At 37.7% G+C, this 24,686-nt stretch overlaps 1 protein-coding gene across 1 annotated transcript; it reads right to left on the reverse strand.

Moving 5' to 3' along the window:
• Window positions 1–1,122: 1,122 nt before the first annotated feature.
• Window positions 1,123–24,234, reverse strand: TLR3 (toll like receptor 3). Its single transcript, XM_039362430.1, has 5 exons — window positions 23,804–24,234; window positions 12,945–13,389; window positions 10,101–10,292; window positions 6,259–8,072; window positions 1,123–3,224 (listed from the first exon to the last, which is right to left on the reverse strand). Exons 1-5 carry the CDS (start codon window positions 23,854–23,856, stop codon window positions 2,996–2,998), a joined length of 2,733 nt encoding a protein of 910 aa, XP_039218364.1. The 5' UTR covers window positions 23,857–24,234; the 3' UTR covers window positions 1,123–2,995.
• Between the last annotated feature and the right edge of the window lie 452 nt (window positions 24,235–24,686).

The raw sequence follows: 24,686 nt of genomic DNA on the forward strand, positions 1-24,686 counted from the left end.
TTATTACCAGAAAGATCACATTTATCTAAATAAATATGCATATCAATTGTTATTTTATATATGCCCTTTTCTATAAAAATGTTAACATGAATAGAAGCATAACACAATTTAAAGATTTTTCTAAATCAAGCCATAAATCTTGGAAGTATATGTGCTGTTGATTAAAATACATTCAATACTCAATTAATACATAGTTTTTTGATTTAACAGCAAAGGGGTGCTTAGAATATGGATTTTGGATTAAGCCTTGACAGCCCCAATTGAAAGTACAGGTAGTCCTCAATTTGCAATTATTCATTTAGTGACCATTCAATGGCATTGAAAATAATAATAATAATAGTAATAATAGTAGTAGTAGTAGTAGTAGTAGTAAAGCATATAAGGAAAGGCTGCTGGAATTGGGTATGTCTAGTTTAATGAAGAGAAGGACGAGGGGGGACATGATAGTGCTCCAATATCTCAGGGGTTGCCACAAGGAAGAGGGAGTTATTTTCCAAGGTGCCTGAAGGCAGGACAAGAAGCAACGGATGGAAACTAATCAAGGAAAGAAGCAACCTAGAACTGAGGAGAAACTTCCTGACAGTGAGAACAATTAACCAGTGGAACAACCTGCCTCCAGAAGTGGAGAATGCTCCAACACTGGAAGTTTTTAAGAAGAGACTGCAAGATTATTGGTGGGGCAATATTGGAAGAAAAACTCACTGCCTACTTTGGAAGAATGGATACTTAAGGTGTCTAATTTAGCAGAAATGGCGAAAATCTCCACCTACTTGAAGGACCATTCACAAGAAAGATACATTATGGTTTGGAGAAGATGATTGATTATATTCAAAAGAAATATGAAACTGAAAAGTATTATCTTGCTTTTGAGTAGATTTTAGATAATTATTAATAGTTTTAATTATATTATTATTTTTATTTTAATTTGTTAATATTTGTTTTGAGAAAGTTAAAGTGCGTTATGGTTTTGATTGATAGTATAGTTGATTTATGTTAGTTAGATTATGTTTGTTTATTTGTTACCCTGTAATCAGCTCTGGGAAGTGGGGGAGGGGGGGAAGGGGAGAGGGGTGGGAGGGTTTATATTGTAATAAATTTTTTAAAACTTTTAATAAAAAAGAAGAAGAGACTGGACAGCCATTTGTTTGAAAGGGTATAGGGTTTCCTGCCTGAAGAGGGGGTTGGACTAGATGACCTCCAAGGTCCCTTCCAACTTTTTTTTTATTATTATTAGGAAGATAATAATGTATTTATCCTTAGTTACTAGGCGAGGAAGAGAAACAAAATGTGAGAACAACCTTATTGCTACTAGATGTAAGATCTAAACATTTTACATGTTCTTTTGCATGTAACAGTAATAGACCCTGGTGTATCTCATGAATAGAAGGAATCGTGCTGTTCATAGAAGAACCAATTTGGATCACCAGTTATGTCTGAGAAGATAAATTTAAATACAGTGATAAATTAGCTGGAATCAGATCTCTTGTTAAGAGAGCAATTTGTCCATAAGAGGCATGGTCAGGCCACACCCCCTTTTAGATCCCATTGCATATGTCCCAAGACAGGACACTGGTAAACATTTTTTTTACATCACAGATTATGGCTAACGTATATTCAATTTACTATCTGTTCATAGTTTGAAATCAATTGCTATGATATGCAAGGCACTGTTTTTAATACATATTAGCTATATTGCACTATGTATTATATATTGATTTTTTTCTCTAAAACTATAAGCACAATGATTAATTTCTAATCTTACCATATAGTAACTCTTCAAAGCAAATGCTTTAAAAAAGTTTATCACTTAAATGCTCCGATTATCATCCTTTCAAGTTTTACAGCTTGTTGAGAAATAGCTTAGTATTTGTTGGTTTTGCCACTACTATCAGTATCTAATTTTATAAACAATCACTCAAATATAACAACATTAACTTACTTACCCATTATTCATTTAATACACATCTTTGATTAATTTTAAAAAAAGATAATTCAGATTTGGCATAAGTTAGAAAACCTGTTATCTTTTTTTCCCATTTACTTGCCTCACGAGAAACAAACCATATCTGGAACAAAACAGATCCATCTTAATGACGAAAATATCTAAAATATGTGTTTTTGTTGCTCTGACTACTCAAAAGCAGATGTTCCACACCTGGAACAATTCAGGCAAGGAATATTTTGCTCTTTCCTACTAGCAAGTATTATCATATTTTACTTAAACTGGTTAGACCTAAACATGCTGTATCAATTGTATTTTCACCAAACCCTCTTTTCTAGTGCAACAGATATTAGGATTCTACTCTTGTTACATTTCTTTTTTCCAGTAAGATTATGCAGCAAAGACAAGAAGTTAACTTACTTTGCAACTCCTATTTCTGGGTAAGAAAGTGGAGAGAGATGAAGTATTGGGAATATGCAAATTGTTCTATACATAAACTGCTGTGTATAGGCCAGTTAGTTTTGAGCAGTCAGAAAAGATGGCAAGATGGCAGCCTCCCACTGTGGCTAGAGAATAGGAAAAGGAAGGTTATGTGAAGACCAGCGGGAAGGATGGTGCCCAGGTATGGCTAAAGCAAAGACTGGCATATAGGTGAAGAGAGAGGAGTTAGGCAGCTGTGGGTAAGCAGCGAAAGGAAATTGCTGAAAAGATCGGTAGTCAAGTTTTAATATGAGCCACATGGAAGAGAAAGAGAGATTAGTTTTGGATTTAAAATCAAATACACTTTTGTTTAGCACATACCCCTATTTTTTGGTCTCACCTCCAAAATACTTTCACTGTCTTCTCTTGTAGCAGACATTTGATGTTCCCAAATGTGGCTCATTCATTTTGTATGCTTGGATACAACACTCTCCTATTTTGGACAAAAGAAAAAAATCCTGGAAGAATGGTTTTGCATTGACCTTTTTTCCTCCAATATCATATTTTTAGTGTGGTATTTTAACCACTGAGTGAATTACCCAGAAATGCATACAATATTTTTCTTAAAACAAATCATATTATCCTACTACTAGATTGAAGTGCTGATTTCAATTGCTGGTAAAAGACATTCAGACGTTCTTTCTGCACAGGCCACTGCAAGACACAATGAGATTTGAACATTGCTCTTCGTAAACAAAGTGCATTCTTTAACTTGTAATCCGGAATATCATGTCGAAAAATAAGTATAACAGAATCCCGACTTTGTTCAATAGCTTGCTGTATAGCATGGTACACTTTGAACCTGAAGAAAAAAAAAAGACATGCTTTGGCTGAGTAGACTTACTTATAAGTTTTAGAGACATATATCTTTATGAATCGTTAACTCTCTTGAATCATTTAGAATCAGTAATACATTTGAAAGACTTAAGTTATTTAGTGGCATAGAATCCCAGAATTCAAAGGAACTTCTTAAGCCACTAAGTCCAATTGTCTGTTTAGTGCAAAAAATATTCAAACTAAACTATCCTTCTCAATATCCAAGGAGAAAGTGATGAAAAGAATAATGTAAATGCTGTTAAGAATACTGAAAAATGATAAGTGTGCAGGTGTAGACACTGAAAGAACATTAAATATGGATATGGTTTAATTTTGGACTTATGTGACATCTACTATTGTGTGAAGGCTGCATCTACAGTGCATTCAGAAAGTATTCAGACCCCCTTCAGCCCTTTTGTTACACTGCAGCCTGATTCTGCAGTTGTTGAAATTCATTTTTTTTCTCATTAATCTACACCCAGTACCCCATATTGACAAAGTTTAAAACAGAATTTTAGAAATTTCTATAAATTTATTAAAAAGAAAAAACTGAAATAGCACATTGGCAAAAGTATTCAGACCATTGGCAATAACACTTGAAATTTATCTCAGATGCCTCCCGTTTCTCTTGATAGCTGCTGACATATTTCTGCACCTTGACTGGAGTTGACCTGTGGTAAATTAAATTGATTGGACACAATTTGGAAGGACACACAACTCTCTATAGAAGGCTTCATAGCTGACAATGCATACTGTAGGAGAGCAAGAGCTCAGAGACAGGATTATTGCAAGCCACAGATCTGGGGAAGGCTACAGTAAAATTTCTGCTGCACTGAAGGTTCCTAAGAGCACAGTGGCTTCCATAATTTTCAACTGGAAAAAGTTTGGCACAACTAGGACTCTTCCAAGAGCTAGTTATCCGGTCAAACTGAGCAATCTGGGGAGAAGCACCTTAGTAAGAAAGGTGACCAAGAACCCATTAGTCACTCTGACTGAGCTCCAGAGATCCTGTATGGAGATAGCACAAAGTTCTAGAAGGACAACCATCATTGCAGCCTTTCACCGATCTGGGCTTTATGGCAGAGTAGCTGGACAGACACCTCTCCTCAGTACAAAACATGAAAGCCTGCTTGGAGTTTGAAAAAAAAAAAAAGCACCCGAAGGAGTCTGTGAAGAACAAGATTCTTCGGTCCGATGAAACCAAGATTATAAACATTATGTCTGGAGGAAGCCAGGCATCGCTCATCACTTGCCCAATATCATCCCAATAGTGAAGCGTGGTGGCAGCATCATGTTGTGTACAGTTTTCAGCAGCAGAGACTGGGAGACTGGTCAGGTTGAGGGAAAACTGAATGGAGCAATGTACAGGGATATCCTCAATAAAAACCTGTTCCACAGCATTCAGGACCTCAGACTGAATCAAAGGTTTACTTTCCAACATGACAACAGTCCTAAACACCCAGCCAAGACAACAGTTAGGGACAACTCTGTGAATGTCCTAAACTAGCCAAGCCAGAGCCCTGACTTGAACCTTATTGAACATCTCTGGAGGAACCTGAAAATGGCTGTCCACCAACGGTTACCATCCAACCTGACTGAGCTTGAGAGGATTTGCAGGGAAGAATGACAGAAAATGCCCCAATCCCCTAGGTATGCAAAGCTTGTTGTGTCATACCCAAAAGACTCAATAATCTCTATAATTTCTGCCAAAGGTGCTTCAACAAAGTACTGAGTGAAGGGTCTGAATACTTCTACCAATTTCAGTTTTTTTCTTTTTAATAAATTTACAGACATTTCTAAAATTCTGTTTTCACTTTGTCATTGTGGAATACTGATTGTAGATTAATGAGGAAAAAATGAATTTCAACAACTGTAGAATCAGGGTGCAACATAACAAAATTGACAAAAGTGAAGGGTCTGAGTACTTTCTGAATACACTATATGCCTGATGACTGGAAGAATTCAGTTCTTGTGCCTTTTATATAAATAGAAAAATAGCAACACAACATGGAGAATGGGAATAGGAGTTTTGCATAATTCTGATTGAAAGGTACAAGTGGTAGAAATCGATGATCATTTTTATATGCATTTTTCCTAGAATTTGTTTTAAATAGTTCTTCCCTTGTATGAAGTGTATTGGGTTATTTTTCATTAATATATGCTTCATGTGCACACTGTTGAGTTGTGAACTTTATCAAAAAAGTTGTGAAAATGTAGCTTTTAATACAGAACCATGTTCTAATTTACTTATAAAGATTTAAAAATTACACATTTGTGAATCTCACATACAGAAGTGAACCAGACAGATTTCCCTGCCAACTTGAAATATTTCCACTAGAAATAACATACTGAGAGCACTTTTCTTTAAGTGACACAAGTTGTATGTTTCACACTGTGATCTTAGATTTGTAATTCTAGCCCCTGCCAAAGCTTTGTTAAAGCCTGAAAACAGCTCCTTTCCCAAATTAAATTTCAGGACCTGGGTGCAAAGGATAGGAAAGAAAGTTCTTTACTAGACAAAGTTTATACTCCCGTAAATATTCCTGTTTGCAAGAATTTATCCAGGACTGTTAATTTATGATAGCATTCCTGCTCAAATAGCTGTATCACTCATACTGTAATTAAGCACTAGAAGTAATAAATAATATATCTTATAATGCACTTAATATACTTTTGCCTTGCTAAATTTAAATTCTCTTAAATATAATAGAGCAGTCTTGAAATTTAACAAAAATCAGCTCTATTTTTTGAAAGCGGAATCTAGTATTTTGTGAACAAGATCAGTGACACAAAAAGTAAATCTGTGCTGTTTAACTGGTACAATCTAAAATCTCAATATTTCCACAGTAATACGTAGAATATATGATTAACTTGAAGGATTCCCACCATCTTCTTTTAAACATAAGAAAATAGGATTCCTTAGCTGGAAATCCTGACGATTCATAGACCCAACTATAAAATTAAATACATGTCCTAAAAACCCAAATAGAATGGCAATTATTTAAATATTTTCAACTTACCTTTTACACCAGGGATCTTTTAAGAGATGTTTAGTTACAATAAATATGATTTTTCTACTTCTCTGTATGCTATTGATGATGGCTTCAAATTCAGATATTCCAGCTTCAAAATCTCGTTCCTCTAAACAAAATCGAATGGCTGGTTGATTATTTTCTTCAAGGGTAATGAAGTTCTTATATACCCAGTTCATGTCCTTCTTGGCATGAATGATGTAGGCATCATATTCAAAGTGCTGTTGTGGTCTATCTATTTCTTTGAGGCCTAATACTCTGTTTATAGCCACAGTATACATAAATTTAATTCTCCATCCTTCAAAGTGAACAAGCAGAGCTATAGAGATGAGGAATAATACAGAAGTAGTGCACAAAATGTATATTAGCTTAAAGGGGACATTATCACATATAGAAGTATCAAACTGTGCTACTGAATTAGAGTGATATTTGGGTGGAGTGTTGCATTGATAACTGTTTAAATTTGGGATATATGTTTTGTTGCTATTGAGCCAACTAACAAACCAAGTTATACTGTCACAAGTACAGTCAAATGGATTTGAAGCCATATTTAATACTTTCAGATGTTTGAAAACAGCACCAAATACTTTTTCATCAACAGCTGTGACCATATTCTTCTGGAGGAAGAGAAAACTCAGAGATGTAAGATCATCAAAAACAGAACTGGGAAGCAGATTTAAGAGATTGGAATTTAAATTCAAGCTTCTCAATAAATATAAGCCATGGAAAGCCTTGTGTGGAATCTCATCAAAGCCATTTGATTCTAAATCCAGTAGGCGAAGGTTGTGAAGATCTTTGAGAAAGAGAACAGGACCATCTGGGTTGGTGTGTTTCCAAAGTTGAGCCAGATTATTGTGCTGCAGGTCAAGAATTTCAAGCTGATGCAGTCCATCAAATATATCATCCTTTATGTTAGCAATATTGTTGTTACCCATATCCAGGATTGCCAAATTCTTTAATTTACGAAATGGTGAGGGGGTGATTGCAAGATTACTGCAACGTACCTTTCTCATTCTCAGCTTTCGAAGGCTTGGAATAAGAGTGAATGATTCACTCGTCAAATTCAACTGATAGTTATATGAAAGATACAGAGTCTCAATATTACTAAGACCTTGAAATTCCTGACCTGTAAGGTTCTGCTTAATATTATTTAAACCTAAATCAAGCATTTTTAATTGCCTTAGCCAAGAAAAAGCTTTGGACTTGATAGAAATGATTCCAGTTTTTGTTAGATTGAGAAACTGCAGGGAAGAATTTGCAAGTGAAGCAAATGTCATATTTGTTATTGAATTTATGTTGCACTGACATAAACTCAAGTTTTTCAAATTTTCTAAACCTTTAAATGTATGAGGAGTAATCTCTAGAAATCTATTACCATCCATAATAAGGTAATTCAAATGAGTTAGCCACTGGAAAGCTGAATTAATTATTCTGACATGTGAATTTTCTAAGTTCAAATAGTTCAAATTGTGAAGCCCATAAAGAGAATGAGAAAAAAAATTTGTAATATTGTTATTCATTAGATTTAGTTTTTTTAAATTTGAAAAATATATAAATGAGGTATTTTCAATAACAGACAAATAATTATTTGATAGGTTTAAAATGGTAAGGTTTGTTTTACTCATTCCACTAAAGGTCAAATTGGAGATCCGTGAAAGTTGTACTTTGCTCATTGAAAGGTTCTGTATTTTTGTGCCAGATAATTCCAAACAAAGTTTCTCTGTGCCATCATGTCCCAATGGAATGTTGTTCAGATCAAGGCCATATATGTTTCCAATAGCATGGAAGCAACCTGGTTGAAACTAGAAATAATAATTAAAATGTTTTAAAATTATTCCACATGACAGAAACACTGAGCAACAAAAATGTTGAGTCTTCCCACCATCACCACCCCCAAATTTTGAGCCAACTCTCCCAGTGCATAATTTGTGCACCAGTTATGCCCCTTCCTGGAAAGGGAGTCAATGTGCCCGGTCACTCAGGCCTGGTCATCTCCTGCTTGGACTATTGCAATGAACTCTAGATGGAGCCACCCTTGAAAAGTAGACAGAAGTTTCGCTGGTATATATTGCCTTGTGACCAATCTTGGGATCCCAAAGAACGGTGCGTGTAACACCTCTGCTGTGCAAACTGCATTGGATGCCAGCTTGGTCCAGTCCAATGTAAAGTGTTGGTTATCCCTTTAAAGCTCTTCTTGGCATGGGACCAGTTTACCTACAGAAATGACTCCACCTATTACTTCAGCCCACCCCACCTGATTAGGCAGGGAAGGTATGTTGCAGACCCTGTCACTTAAAGAATTCCACCTGGGGAGGGGGTCCAGGAAGAGAGCTTTCTCTGCCATTGCCCCCACCCTTTGGAACATTCTGCCCCCTTTAGATGTAAGGTGGGCCCCTATTCTCTTGGCCTTTCAAAATATCTAAGAACCTGGCTCTGCCATCTCCCAGGGGGCTCATAGAGGACCACAAAGCCGTGGAGCTCATTAGTGCCCAGAAAGTCCCCGCCAAGTCTTTTAATTGACTTTTAATGTTGAATTTTAACTATGCTTGCCTCATATTTAAATTTTATATACAGTTTTTATGTTTTTATATTTTATTTGTACACCACCCAGTCCCTCTGTGAGGGTGATGGGCAGTTTCTAAATTTGATAAACAAATAAATTATTAAAAATTGTTCTCTCTCCAATTTTCACAGAAACTTGAGGTCCAAATTAGACAATACCTAACTCAGGTTGTAATGCAATTAAGGTAATGGATGGTGCCATGTGCAAAGGGGCTGGCAGAGTCTGGATTTTTAAAAAATAAAAAACAAAATTATTTTTTAAGTAGCATGCATGTGGATTCTCATGCAAACAATGTGAGATTTCATTTAATGGCCCACCTTATAAGACCCAAGCCATTTTTAATTTAAAAAGAACAATTTCAAGGTCCAGAAGTTGCTATCAAGAAGAGCTGCAGGAAGCAATCTGCTAGCTCCACTGAGGGATTAAAAGGGATTCCATTCCAGAGTCTCTAAAAGCCAGGTAGAGATAGCTTCTTTATATCAGGGGTGTCAAACTCAATTTCACTGAGGGCCGCATCAGCATTGTGGTTGCCCTGGGGGGGGCTGGTGGGTGTGGCCAGAGTGGGTGCAGCCTACTGGGTGGGCATGGATGGAGTGGGTGTGGCCTACTGGGTGGGTGTGGCCAGCTCTACATCGTTCGCGTCAAGGGTGCCTATGGGGGCCTGAGCAGGAGTGAGACAGATCTGAGGGTCTCTGGCAGAAGGGGGTTGGACTGGGGCAAGTGCCAAGGCATGGTCCACCAGGGCAAGTGCCAAGATGGCCACCACAAAATTGTACATTGGTTCCCAGCTGGCCTGGGCCAGGGCCAAGGCAGCGGGGGCCGTTCCCTCACTGTTTCCAGGATGGCTTCGCGGGCCACATGAAACCACTTCGCAGGCCACATCCGGCCCCCGGGCCTTGTGTTTGACATGTCTGCTTTATATGGTAGTTGTTCCTTTCAGATAGGTTTCCTGTGCCTAATTTCACACAATTCGTTGTCTGAGTCACTGCATTTTCCTAGTGTAAACCTTTCCAGAGAAATGTTGAGAGGCAAAACAACAAATCGTAAATTGTAGCTATCAGTTTAACTTTTCCTGTTTCTTCTCCATATCTAGTGTACATTCAAGAATATCATCATGGCCAATAATTCTGACCTCTGTCTTCTACACACAGAGAGATAGAGACAGAGACAGAGACAGAGAGAAACAGATGATGCTGTTTATTCCTAAGTAACTTTCATCCATATTCTTTCAAGCCACCAAGACCCTAGGCATGATGTTTTTGTTTACCTTTTTTATGGGGTTAGATGAAAGGTCCAATCTTTTTAATGAAGAGTTACGAAGAAAGTATAGATCTTCTTTCTTTAATTCTGTAATTTGGTTTTGAGACATCACAAGCTCTTGTAGATTCTCTAATTGCTGCTGAGACCCTAATTTTGTAGAACTTAGGGAATTACGAGAGACATCCAAGAATGTCAAATTCTAGCAAAGAGAAAAAGAAAATAAAGAAAGCAAATTATCTATTTTACATTCCTCTCAGGAGTTGCAAGTCTTTTATTCATTATAGGCTTTCTAATTAAAACTATGGCTGTGCAGTGCTTTGGATCTGATACATCAGCACAGCCAAGGCATGCATACAGCTCTTTTCAGAAAACCTTAAATTTAGAAGCCAAAAGCACACTCCAGGAAAAAGCAAGCTGCTTTAAGTAGTATCATCCATATGCTCTATGGCATTTTTAAAAAACTTTAAAGCTCTGTGCAGCCATAATTAAATCATGTGCAACACTAACAAGAACAAATCTAGATCAGTGGTTCTCAACCTGTGGGTCGGGACCCCATTTGGGGTCAAACGACCATTTCACGGGGGTCGCCAAACAATGCAGTCCGCCATTTTTTTCCCCTTTTCCTTAGCTGTGCTACTCCCTTTTATTCTATTGGCTTTCGAAAGCCAATAGGAATTGTCCAGGCTGTCTCTGCCCTGCTGAGCCCACCAAAAGTCCCATTCTACAAATGGTGCTGCACCAATTGAGTAGTCCTCAACTTACGACCGGTTGAGTAGTCCTCGACTTATGACCGGTCGGGGGTCGCGGCATTAAAAAGATTGAGAACCACTGATCTAGATAGTTTCTTACAGTTTACTCTCATGTGAAATAGCCAGGACCTGGAGAGTTTGATAATTACAGTCCAAAATATATTTCCAAATTACTGGAAAACTGAGAAGCATTAATTCATTATCTTTCTCTCTTCCTACCTATGCAAAGTTTGAAAAATTATGAAATTTAAGTCATTATAAATCAAACTTTTTTGTTGCGTTTATCCTTGGTTGTCATTCTTTGCATTTCTTCTGTTATTATGCGTTTTTAATTATTTCTATTACTTGGTGTTATACTGATGTTCTCATTGTGCCTGCCACCAGGAATTGCTTTGCTAAGTAGGCCATCTAAATCAAATCAAATAAATGAAACAATAATAAAACTGATCCTGAGGTCTTCAACATATGATTATTTGGTGAGTTGTCTTTGATTTTAAGAAATTCACGAGACTTCAGTAGAGATTGCATTATGGGCATCTCCTATAACAGAACAGCTAACTGTTGGCCCACACCCATTTTCATTAGGGATTTTCCAGAGAATGTGAATCTCTTCAAACTTTCTGACTGTCTGTTTGTCTCTGCTGTCTGTCTGTCTGTCCGTCTGTCAGTCCCCCCTCTCTCTATCTATCTTAAGTTTTCCACATTTCTACCCTATTGAAATCCACAGACTCTCAGTGGCATGTATATAGTTTGTGTGTTTTTACACAAACCCAGCTTATTTTCTTGTTAACAATATTATTTTTATAATGATCCTATGTGTCATTGTGATTACATCTTTTCTCAGCATCTAAATCTCATTTGCTATACTGGTATGGTAAACCAACTCTTCAAATAAGCCACTGGAATGCCCCACATAGTGAGAAGTTTAAGAAGCCTATGTTCGAATATGACAATTATCATATGCTTAAAATAATTGCATATAGAACCCCTTTCCTTGGCAACAGCTAGTGTTGCCCTAGAATCCCTTTCCTTTGCTGCGAACCTTTGGTATAAACTGCACTTATATCTTCTTACTGGCTTACTACTTTTTCATGAAATGACTAAGTTTGTGGAATGCCTAATATGTTGTCAAGGAAAACAAAATCTAAGATGACCGTATATAAGTTGAAACATTCAGATGTTTGGGAATTGTGAACTGCAGACCCAGCAGACCTGGTAGATACTAGATTGAAAAAAGGTGATATGAGGCCAGGGGAGAGTTCAACCAGCAACAATCTTACAGATTTATTGTAAGAGAACTTATTTCATTCTACCATTTTGGCATTGTTTTTTGATTGCATCATTAATGTTCAGTGTATTTCTGCTCAGTTGTTCTACAAAGACTATCCCTGAATTTGTGAACAACTAAATCACCAAGATTGGGGGAGGGGACTCTTTTAAGTCCTTTATTTAGAATTAGAATCCTGATGCAGTAAGAATGCTAGGAAGTGGTTTCCAGAATGACAGTTGGAAGCAGAAAAGCATCAGTTTCCAATCTGCATCAATTTAGATAGCAAGGACAGAATTCCAGAGAAACAACTCTGCAGAAATTAGCATGCTATATGACAGGAATCCATATTATATACTTTGCAGTATAAACACAAGGGAATGTCATAGTCAATACTTACACATCCCATACAAGTATCTTTATCTTCATTTATGTACACAATTCTAATTCTGACTCAGAACAGGCAGCATATCTATATGCCAATCATGCACCATATGAAACAACAAGAAGCACGGGACAAGAAAACAATGGATAAAAGGAGACATTTGAGAACAATAAACATAAACTCTTCTATCATTAAATAGCAAAAAATTAGAGGGTTTACAGAAGGTATTAAACCCATTTCTGTTAAAGAGATCTTTTCTTCTTCCAGGAAATAGCTCCATCAAAAAAGCTGGAGAATCAATATCAGTCAAAATAATAATTATTTAGGGAGACAATGCTAGTATAACTCAGTCAAGTCATATTCACATATGGTCATGTCACGCTAACCTTAATGTTGTAGAACCTTCAATCATATGGACTTACAAAATAGCAGGTCAAAGCTTGGGCTTACCTTCAGATTTTTGAAAAGATCATTTTTTGCATTCAGAAAGTTGAATCCCAAATTAAGCTCTCTCAGATTGGTACAGGAAGTAAAAACTTCTCCATGTAATATACGCAACTGATTGTGCTCCAGCCTCAGCACCTCTAACAAAGGTAAACTGAGGCACAAGTGCATCTCTAGTTTAGAGATGGAATTGAATCCCACATTTAAATAAATGAGCTGATTATACTTCGTAAGGTTTTTAGGTGGCAGTGTTTTCAGCTGGTTATGTGAAATATCCAAGGCTGTTATGTCAGTTGGGAGATTGGAGGGAATTTGAGACAGTTTTAAATGAGTACAGTCTGCCATTTTATCTGTGATTTTACAGATATCCTGAGTTGATCCACAATTAGTTGGGATAGTGCAAAGGATGAAAGGCAAGCATGTCCAGCACCTCAAAAGCTTCTTCATTTTCCTGAAAGGAAAAAGTAGTTATTTAAAATGAATGTTTCCTTTCTGAATGTACTGTGTACATAAAGATAGATAAACAGACAGACACAATTCTCTTTTGGAATAAGTAGTAACCCAAGAAATAAAGCATGAAGGAAGGAAATTACAGCTAATTTCCTAGATGTAATTTACTAAGTCTTCCCATACTTTTTTCTAAGCATGAATACTGTATTTGCTTCTTTCTTCATGCAGCTTTTGGTTCAAGTTTCATCCTTTCTCTTCTTCAGGTTCACATAAATCTTATCCAGTTATATTTTTTTCATTTTTCCTTTTCTCAACCCGTTCACTTTTCCTTCACATATTTCCCCAGTAATTCCAACATCATGCTTTCATGATCAAACCACTTCAGTATGCTTGTTTCATTCCTAATTTTGTATTCAATGTGCCTCTGTCTTTCTCTAAAACTCTTGTCATGACCTTTAACCTGGCAAAATGCTGCATCATAGAGCAAGCATTTTTGAACCAGGATAACTCAAATGGGCTATGTTAATACTCCGTTCGCTTGCGAATGATGAATAAACATGGCGAAGTTCAACAGCTCTTTATTCCTCTTTAATCAATACTCGAACAGAACAGTAACAGGCACGCAGGCCTCTTTATGTGTCCGGAGACCCGGACAATGACAAAGTAGCAGGGCGTTTTCACGCCTTGCGCATGTGCACAAGGCCGGCACCACTCAGTCTGGTCCCGGGCAGCTTTTGGAATGCCTAGGACCAATGCAACGTCCCGAGCCTGCTTTTGCTCAGGACACAACACCCCTCCCCCCTAGATGGAACATATCTGCACACACACGGGTCTGTCATACCTTGGGAGAATGTTATATACTTCCACAAATCAAATGCACGGAATGTGGAATACTCGAGGCTACCCTCAGGCAAAACCCCTTCAACTTGTTAAGGAATAAATGTATCCGAAATAAAAAATAATAATACAAAATAATCTACCCCTATTCAGGGCCCTTACGAGCAGAACCCTTGGAACTTGACAGCAACTTCACAAATTCTCTAAGATGTTTTGGTGGGCACTTGGCCCGCTGCGACCTTTTGGAATGCCCGGGACCAATGCAACATCCCGAGCCTGCTTTTGCAGGCTTAGGACACAACAGGCTAATTTACAGAATGTGATCCACAACTTGGGACCCATGACTCCTGAGGGCATGAAATTTGGGCAAATTGTGGCTACTTCAGTGCTACTGGTAGCTGCTATGCTTTTGCTGTAGTCATGTGATCTTAATTTTCAATATTCCATGACAGTTCCCCAGCTAGTTTTGACTTCCTTCACCCCCTTCCTCACCCATCAGCAGCCACTTAACTGCCTACTACAAAGGAAAGGAATTTCTGCCATTTCTGATGCCAGATTCTCACCAGAAAACTCAATGGGGAAACCAGCAGGAAGTCAGAAGTCCCTCTGACTCCCACAACTTTTTTACCTGTCCTTGGTCATTCTGTTTCTTTGTTTAGATAAGGAAATATCTCTGAAATGGTGACCCAAAAGGGACTGGGCTATCCAGTTTATTCTAAACTTTGTCATCTCTTATTTAGCCATACACAAATCTTAAGTAATCCATTCCTCATGCATTCTACTGATTTAATGCTTCTTCTAAAATATCCAACTCTCACTTCCATATAATAAGAGCCAATGCAAGCTCTTATACACAGACACTTTCACTTCTTTCAAAATTCATTCCTCACCATAATCAGATACTACTCATTTCTGTTCTATCAACATTTGTACTTCCCCATTTTTATAAACAACCAACATCAGAAGTCTTGAAGGATCAAATTAGGGAGGGATCATCCTGGAGAAATTCTACCTATATGGTTGCGAAAAGTAAACACTGACTTAATGGCATGTAATCAATCGTTCTACTGTTTTGTTAAGAGTGTAATTTGCAACAATCCACTCTGCTTTATCTATCAAATCCAACTACAGAAAGTCCTTGGTTAGTGACCACAATTGTGCAGCAACTATTCAAACTATAGCACTGAAGAATGGTAGTTACAACCAGTCCTCAAAGTTTCAGTTATCACAGGGTCCTGGCAGTCACATGATCATGATCTGAGCAGTCAGCAACTGGCCTAGATTTTTTTTACTGCCGCAGTGTCTGCAATTTGCAACCTTCCCTGCCAGCTTTGCACAAGCAGAAGTCAACAGGGAAGGTGGTAGGAAGTTGGAAGTCATTAGCAACCTATGTGGTCCTCACTTAGTAACAGCAACTGGAGATTACCAATATTGCCATTGCTGAGTGGCACAGTCATGTAACACTGCCCCTATGACCACTTTGCTTAGCAATAGAAATTCTAGTCCTAATTATTGTTAAGCAAGGACTACATGCACCTTGATGTTTGAGACAGTAATTTTCAGGCCTAGTCTCTTTCTTTATGCCCATTTTCCATTTATTCTATCAAGAGAGATTAAACTACCTTCTATTATTAACCCAGGACTTCTATTTTCTCTGTCTGTGGTTACTGTAATTTTGTTCTATTTCTTACATTTCTTTTCTTCCATATCGGTTTCCTCCAAACCCACTCTTGACATTAGCAAAGAGTGGTCTGCCCCATATTTTGAACCACTCATCATCTTTATATCCATCATGAATTATCTCAATATTGCATCATAAATGATTAAATCAATCATGTTTTTGGATCTATTTATTTTCCATGTTCACATGTGCAGATTTATGCATCACTACAGAATAAAATGTTTACCCAGTCACCATTCTCATTCATTTCTGGATTTGCAGATGGCCTAATCTTTTATTCTATATTATTATTATTTTTAGTATTCTGACTCATCTCAGTCACACACATCAATTGATGTCACCTAACAGAATAATTTCTCCCTGGGTCTTATTTATATATAATCTTCCCCCAAACTCCTATCTGTTTATTCTCCTTATCACTGTTTGTTAGAACTCTAGTGGGCATAGGGAGGGCATCCTTGAAAAACAAGAGGACCAGTCACAAGGATCAGATAAATGGGTTTGGAGTTTGGCCTAAGAAAATAACTTGAGAAAACATCTCAAAAAGCCTCTCTCTACTTCAGATGAAGATAAAGGGAGGGAGGGAAAAAGACATTCAAATTTGCCAGACTCTGTTACTATAGCTGTTACATTAAAAGTTGTCCTCACTTACTACATATGGCATTTTTTCTTAGTCTGGTCTATCTGTTGAGCTAACAGAAATATTACATGCAACTATTGCAGATCTATGGATTGCCACCGATCATAATATAGTGACTGTATGTCATACTTTCATTTTATTTATTAATATGTAATAGTAATGGTAGTAATAGTAATAACATTGGAAGGGACCTAGGAGGTCATCGAGTCCAACCCCCTGTTCAGGCAGGAAACCCTACACCATTTCGGACAAATGGCTGTCCACTCTCTTCTTAAAAAATTCCAGTGGTGGAGGCATTCACCGCTTCTGGAGGCAGGTTGTTCCACTGGTTAATTGTTCTGTCAGGAAGTTTCTTCTTAGTTCTTGGTTGCTTCTCTCCTTGATTAGTTTCCATCCGTTGCTTCTTGTCCTGCCTTGGAAAATAGCTTGACTCCCTCTTCTTTGTGGCAGCCCCTGAGATATTGGAACACTGCTATCATATCCCCCATCGTCCTTCTCTTCGTTAAACTAGACATACCCAATTCCAGCAACCGTTCGTTATGTTTTAGCCTCCAGTCCCCTAATCATCTTTGTTGCTATTTACTTTGTGCTCTTTACTATTTATTCCTCTTATACTCCAAGTCATCTCTTACATATGCCATAGCCTGATATCTTATTTATATTAATCTTTACCACCTATTATTCCTCTGTCAATTCAGAAGGTATAAATTAGCTTCATTCATCACTATTAATGAAGAAAGTATTTCTCAGTTTTCAAACATTTGGCCCAGAAGTTACAAGTATAGATGGTCCTCGTCTTACAACAGTTTGTTTAGTGACCGTTCAAGGTTACAAAAGAATTGAAAAGTAACTTATGACTGTTTTTCACACTTATGACCATTGCAGCGTCCTTATGGTTACATGATCAAAATTTAGATACTTGACAATTGACTCACATTTATGATGATTACAGTGTCCCAGGATTATGTGATTACCTTTTGTGACCTTCTGACAAACAAAGTCAATGGGGAAGCCAGATTCCCTTAACAACTGTGTTATTAATGTAACAGTTGCAGTAATTCACTTAACAACTTTGGCAAGGAAGGTCATAAAATCAGTCAAAATTCACTTAACAAATGTGCTTAGCAAGAGAAATTTGGAGTTCAACTGAGGTCGTTATTTGAAGACTACCTGTACAACAAAATTTCAATTCCACTGTAAATATTCTCACTCAGTTTAATGCAAGGAGGAGGTAAATGCAATGGTACTGATAGATGTGGGGGGGGGGGTTTCCAAAAATTTTTGAATCAGAAAACATAATTCCAATATCCCTATTTATCTCTGTTCCCAGAGTCTGCACATGTATTTGGGCTACATTACTTTATATGAAAAGAATAATCAACTTATGTGATGATTTTTGAACAGCAAATTCAAAAATATTAAAACTTTAAACTGTGGAGAAAACAGAATATTGGTATATTAGAAATGATTTGGGGCAATAGGCAATCAAAAGAGCCCTGCTATTTTAGCTTTTCAATCACTTTAAAAGCAAATGTCATGAAACTTTGACACTGCCAAACATCTCCAGATTAATGAAAATAGAGCTCAGTAGCTGTATCAATCAATCAATAATCAATAACTATAAGGTACTGTAAGGTCCTCAGCTGACTTTCCTCTTCCTGCAATAGTCTTTATCCTGTTCCCACTTGCTTCCAAGGAAAAATGAAAACACGAATGCTAAGACAAGATATCTGACTAGGAATGTTTCCCTCCATTTTTTTACTTCAATAAACACAAAAGAAAAATTAAATTTAAATTAAATGGGAAAACATATTTTTATATTTGTCGCCTCAGTCTCGATTTGTACAAGCTCAGAAATCAGGAATAAAGACCATTAAATCATGATCTATACAGTGATGCTACTTCGATATACTAATGCAAACCACAATTTATTAATTTGAATGTACTTGCAAGCAATTAATTTGGTGAAAAGCAAAAAGCTATCAAGTAAATCAAATACCCAAGAGAAGTTGGAGGAAGAATGAATGACAGAACAAACAGACAATATTCCTGTTTAAGTTACAGGATTTGAAACATTTTGTAATATTAGCTTTATTTTACTCATCTATGCAGGACCATGAACCTTGTAGGGCTTCTAGATCTCAGCTGAAAAATATAGACAACCACAAAATTCCAGCAAAGGGTTAGCGGTTTTTTTCTGCAAATAATGTTCATTTATATGTAAATAAAAAAAAATCTTCAAGTCATTCAGGACTCCTAGCAACTGCCTGCATAAGATGTTTGCTGATTCCTTCTTCTTAGATGTAGATTAAGAAATCCAGTTTGGTCTAGTACAGGGGTAGGCAACCTTGGCTCTTTTATGACTCGTGGACTTCAACTCCCAGAATTCCTGAGCCAGCATGGCTCAGCATGGAAACCTCTCCCTGTCCCCTCAGCATGGCTGGCTCAGGAATTCTGGGAGTTGAAGTCCACAAGTCATGAAAGAGCCAAGGTTGCCTACCCCTGGTCTAGTAGTTAAGGCACTAGGCTAGAAAGGGGAAGCCTGTGAGTTCAAGACTAGCCTTAGCCATGAAAGTCAGCTGAGTGACTTTGGGCCAGTGACTCTTGGTCCAATGCACCTCACAGGGTTGTTGCTGTTGTGGGGAGGGGAATAGGAGGAGGAAGGTTGTTTGATACGTTCGTCACCTTGAGTTATTTGTACAAATAATAAAGGCAAGATACAAATAAATAAATAAGAGATGAGAGGACACAAGATCACTCAAGTGGTATTGTGCCTAAGGCAGGACTAGAATTTACAATCTCCAGGTTTCTAGTCTGGTTACTATAAAAATACTATCTTTTATAATAAAAGTGTAAGTAGCTTTTAGTTTCTAGATGGGAAAGCACTGGATAATACTCCCTCCCCCCAAAAAATTAGTTTATTCATTTTCCCCTTCCCCAAATAAAAATAATTAACTCAATTTCCAATGACCTTTGTAGTCTCCAGAGGCCAACATCTGCTTCTAGCTCAGTGGTTCTCAACCTGTGGGTCGGGACCCCATTTGGGGTCGAACGACCATTTCACGGGGGTCGCCAAACAACGCAGTCCACCATTTTTTTCCCCTTTTCCTTAGCTGTGCTACTCCCTTTTATTCTATTGGCTTTTGAAAGTCAATAGAATAGACTCTCTTGAACAGAGTCTAATTCTATTGGCTTTCAAAAGCCAATAGCAATTGTCCAGGCTGTCTCTGCCCTGCTGAGCCCGCCAAAAGTCCCATTCTGCAAACAGTGCTGCACCAGTTGAGTAGTCCTCAACTTACGACCGGTTGGGGGTCGCGGCATAAAAAAGGTTGAGAACCACTGTTCTAGCTAGAAGAAGTTGCTACCTCTTTTCAACAGTCAGGAGATATCATCTCTTTTCAGTTTAGCTTTCCAATAAGTATGGCACAGCTAAGTATCAAAAATGTCAGTTTTGAGATGCTGTATTTTAATCAATTTATACAGGTTAAAAGCCTTTATATTTTCAGTAACATATATTTTTTTTAATTTAGGAGTTACTATGCCATTATTCTAATCACTTTCTTTAAGGGTGGTGCTATATTTCTTGGGTTTATTTTCTTATCCAGAATAAAAAATAAAAAAAGAAGGACATCCTGATCAAAATCCATTTCTGTGAAGGAATATGCAAACTTACAACTTCAATAGCAGCTCGTGAAAATGAGCCTATTGATTCTATTCTACCACGTCCTGACTATCCTCCAATGCCCCAGATCCCAGTGACAAGAATGCAGGAAACCAGCACTTGCCAGAGACAAAAGAGTTCCCCACGGCTTCATCTCCACTTTTATAAATCACACTACAGGTAGTCTTTGACTTACAACCCCAAAATTTTTGTTGTTAATCGATAACATTTGTTAAATGAATTTTGCTCCATTTTACAACCTTTCTTGCCACAGTTATTAAGTGAATCATTGCAGTTGTTAAGTTAGCAACACAATTGTTAGAGTGAATCTGGTTTGCCCATTGACTTTGCTTGTTATTAAAGGTCATTAAAAATGATCACAGGATCCTGGGACGCTGCAGCCATCATAAATATGAGTCAGTTTCCAAGGGTCTGAATTTTGATCACCTGACCCTAGGGATGCTGCAATGATCATAAGTGTACAAAATAGTCATAAGCTACTTTTTTCAGTGTTGTTGTAATTTTGAATGGGCACTAAATGAACTGTTGCAAATAGGAAGAAAATAATTATCAATATATAAATGCCATTTTTGTTAATTTTCAATTTTAAAAAATGCTTATAGTGCGTTTACTCAACTTTCTGTCTGGCTCTGATTTTTGCAGACTTCAGGCCTTAGACATTTCTGATCTGTATCCCTTACATCTTTTGCTTTGGAGAGTTATATTTATGTTTTTGCTCCCTTTGATATCTGGATTTCCTACTATTTTCTAGTTGGCTTTTTTGAAGTATTTTATTATTAGAGCAGAAAATGATTCAGTGCTAATTAAACAACTGAGATAGAAAGTAATTTTCCTGATGTTTATTTATATCTCAAGTGTACAATGAAGCTAACTATCTGTAATGTTTAAAGAAGTTTGTACTTAAAAAGTTGATAACGTTGTTTGGTTCTTTCCAAAACTCAGTCATGTTTTCTTTTGCACAGAAAAGAGAAAACCTAATAGAAACATATTCATTTACATCCCTTATATCCATGTTTCTCTTGGAGATCAAGGTACATGGTTCAATTTACAAAATGTATCAATCTCTCATATTTCCCAGATGAATGTATAAAACTGTACTTCTGCAAATTAGCTGAAAAGCTACTTTTGTATAGAGACTTAAAAGCAAATATTTCATTCACCAAGCTCCTCTAATCAGAAGGAGCAAACATTTTTCTTTTGTCCTTTTATTAGTAAATTTCATTATAAAGGATGGATATAAAATGGTTTAAGCCTAAAGAGTGCTAAGTCAGAAACTCTTTTCAACCATATGATTTTTCCCCATGAACAAAGTCTGTCTTAATGTCTATTTCCTCTCTTCTTTGATTTGGTGTGTGATTGCAGTGCTAAGGCAGAAGTGGGGAAAAATAGAATGAAAATAAAAGCATTTTGAAAAATGTTTCAAGCTGGGCCACCTGCTATGATAGACCTGCGGTTAATTTGATTGCTCTGAGGATCAGGAATAAGCAGGGACAAGCACATCCTGTTTTTTCACAGGTGGCAAGTGCACGGAATAGCTCTGCTCAATTCTGAAAATAAAAGGGAAAAAAAACCTACATTATCCATACTTTTCAATTGTTTGACATTTGTTTTAAGTTCCTCTCTCTGTTTCACCAGACGCTCCAGTGTTCTTTTTATATATAGGTCCTGCTTGTGTGAATCAGTATGCATAAATTTAAACATTTCCTCCTTACATTCTTTTCTTTGAATATTCCTATATAAACAGTTTAGTTATCTGGTAGCCTAAATGGCTATTCTTATCTGTGGTGAAGCTATGGAGGTTGGGTTGTAGGATTTTGCTCTGGGCTATCCTATCACATACCCTTGCCACTTTCTATTCCTACCTTTCAGTGCTGTTAATCATCACTAGTACTTGGATTCTGTCCAATGCCATTTTCCCTGGGGATGATTTGTATGCAAATGAAGCACACAGAGTTTCTGGCAAGGGCAATAAAACACTACAAAATAGCACTCCAAAAGGATTAAGAGAGCTGCAAAAAGTTGCAAAATGTTACCTTCTCCAATGAGAAGAACATTTTCAAAAGGAACTTATCCCCAAAATTAAATATTTAAATAAGTCTAATGTGAGCTGGAAGAGAGATGCCCTATTTCTTCCATTCCTAACCCAAGTTTCTCCTGATTGGTTGGAAATAGAACTCCCAGAATTCCTAGCAAACTGAATGCCCTTCTGGCTATAGAATGCTAGAAATTAGTGTTCCAATCCATTTTTCTTTGGTCCCTGGCCAAGTTCAACATAACCTACTGTTCAACATGACAGCCTCTATTGACAGGCACTTTATAAATTACAGTATTATCCCTGCCATACCTTCCACACCTATTGAGAGGGGTGGTCTTTTCTTTAAAAAGCAAATTTCCCTTTCACTATTACATTAGTGAGCAGATTGTGAAAGAAGAAGAAAAAATGCTACCTGTTTATCAAGGCATACAAATCTGATTTATGCATCTTAAGTCAAGGTTCACTACCAATAGTATCTTGATGTATTAGTAACCTAAGCCCAGATCAAACCAGCTTACAAATTACAAAAATAAAAAAGGTGAAGACAGTGCCCAAGACCACCCAATCCCTTCATCTGTGCTTATGATATTGGAGCACATACTTCAATCACACAGCAGTAGCCGCTGTCTTGACTCTTTTGACCTCAATCTGCTTTAGAGGCAGATGAGAACAGTCTGCTGTCAACTGAATAAGGGTTAAAAGTGTGGGTTGCCAAGATTTCAATAAACCCATGTAGCTAATAAATGTCTGATACATATGTGATATTAACCCATTGTGGTGTAGAAATCACAACCCAAAGCAGGGGTGTCAAACTGCCAGCCCATGGGCCGGATGTGTCATGCCGAAACTGCATCCACCCCAGCTCTGGTAATGGGGAAAAAGTTGCAATACATCACGACACGTCACATGACATGGCAAGTTTGACACCCCTGACCCAGAGTTAAGCAGCAACAACCAGTGAACAAATAGATACGTGTTTTCTTTCAGTAGCAAAATGAAATACAATCTTACCAGAAAAGTATCCAATGGACCTTGCAAACAGACATGCCCCCAACTTCCAGAGGGAACCCAGCATTATAGATCCAATCTCAGCCCTCACTTAAACCCTGCACTAAACCATTTCCAATTAGGACACCGATTTATGCACCTCTTTACTCATAGGTGACTATTCTTGGGGCTAAATACTGATTTAATGGCACTAATTCACTTTATAGCAGTTTTTCAAACTTGGCCACTTTAAGAGGTGTGGACTCCCAAGTTTGAAAAACGCTGTTTTACAGGAAGACAGGGACCATCAAGTCTTTATTTTAAGTTCTCTCCCCATTTACCTTTTTAATAGTCTGGGGTTTTCTTTCGAAATGTGCTACCAATCCCTTAAGCCTCAATCCCTTAAAATAAAAGGTATTTCAGCCAACTGCCAAAGAAGGCAGGGCTCTCCCTGCTGAAGAACCAAAGGCCACGGGTCCGGGCCTGCTGGAAATTGTGGTCACAAAGCTCTTAGAGGAGGAACAATTCCTTATTTTTCCCACATTCCTCTTACCTCGGGGAGGCTGTGTAACAGCAGCTATAAATTGCGCGCCTGCCCCTTCTCATGCAGCCGTACAATCTCTTTCTAAAAAGGGAAGGGCAAAAAGTTTCGAACTTTAAATAAGGACTTGCGGTGGTGCAAAAGAAAGCTAAAATCCCGAGTCAAAAATATGCAACAGCAATTTCCCTCTCCGGTCGTCTGTCCCGCGCCAAAACAAAAGCTTTACTCTTTTAAGTTCCCCGTTAGACTGCTCTTCTCTTTCTTCAAACAACTTCGGAGGCTGCAGGGGAAAGTATTCACACCACTTTTGCTCGCTCGCTCTCTCGGCAATCCGGGGCAAAGGAAACTGCAGAAGAAAACTTGAAGGCTGGGCGCTGAAGGAGCAAGTACGGACATTTCAAAAAGAAAGAAAAAAACTTGTCTGCAGTTTCTATCTCGGTAAAACAGCCCCGCCTCCACTGAACACACAAGCAGCCTGTGCAAATACACCGCATGCGTAAATCAATCGTACACTGAACCTGTAGAAACAGCGAACTATTTTACCCCTGAAAATTTCCCCAATTGTTGCTTAAAAATACACGAAGCCTGTTTTTGAACTGTGCATAGTATTCACCTAACCAGGGAAATAGACCTTTTAGGGATCGGATTTGAAGGAGGCAGCTTTCATTTATTTGCAGACTGTGGAAGGGGATGTTTCCTTTCTTACAATATCAAGCCTCAAAAGTTTTTGCCCCTGCAGATATAATCGACTGGAGCAGGGGTAGGCAACCTTGGCTCTTTTATGACTCGTGGACTTCAATTCTGGGAGTTGAAATCCACGAAAGAGCCAAGGTTGCCTACCCCTGGACTAGAGTGATATTCTTGTGATTATAATGTGGATACATACATTGTATTG

Source organism: Crotalus tigris, unplaced genomic scaffold (genome assembly GCF_016545835.1).
Source record: "Crotalus tigris isolate CLP2741 ecotype Arizona unplaced genomic scaffold, ASM1654583v1 scf7180000019463.280638, whole genome shotgun sequence".
NCBI classification, from domain to species: domain Eukaryota; kingdom Metazoa; phylum Chordata; class Lepidosauria; order Squamata; family Viperidae; genus Crotalus; species Crotalus tigris.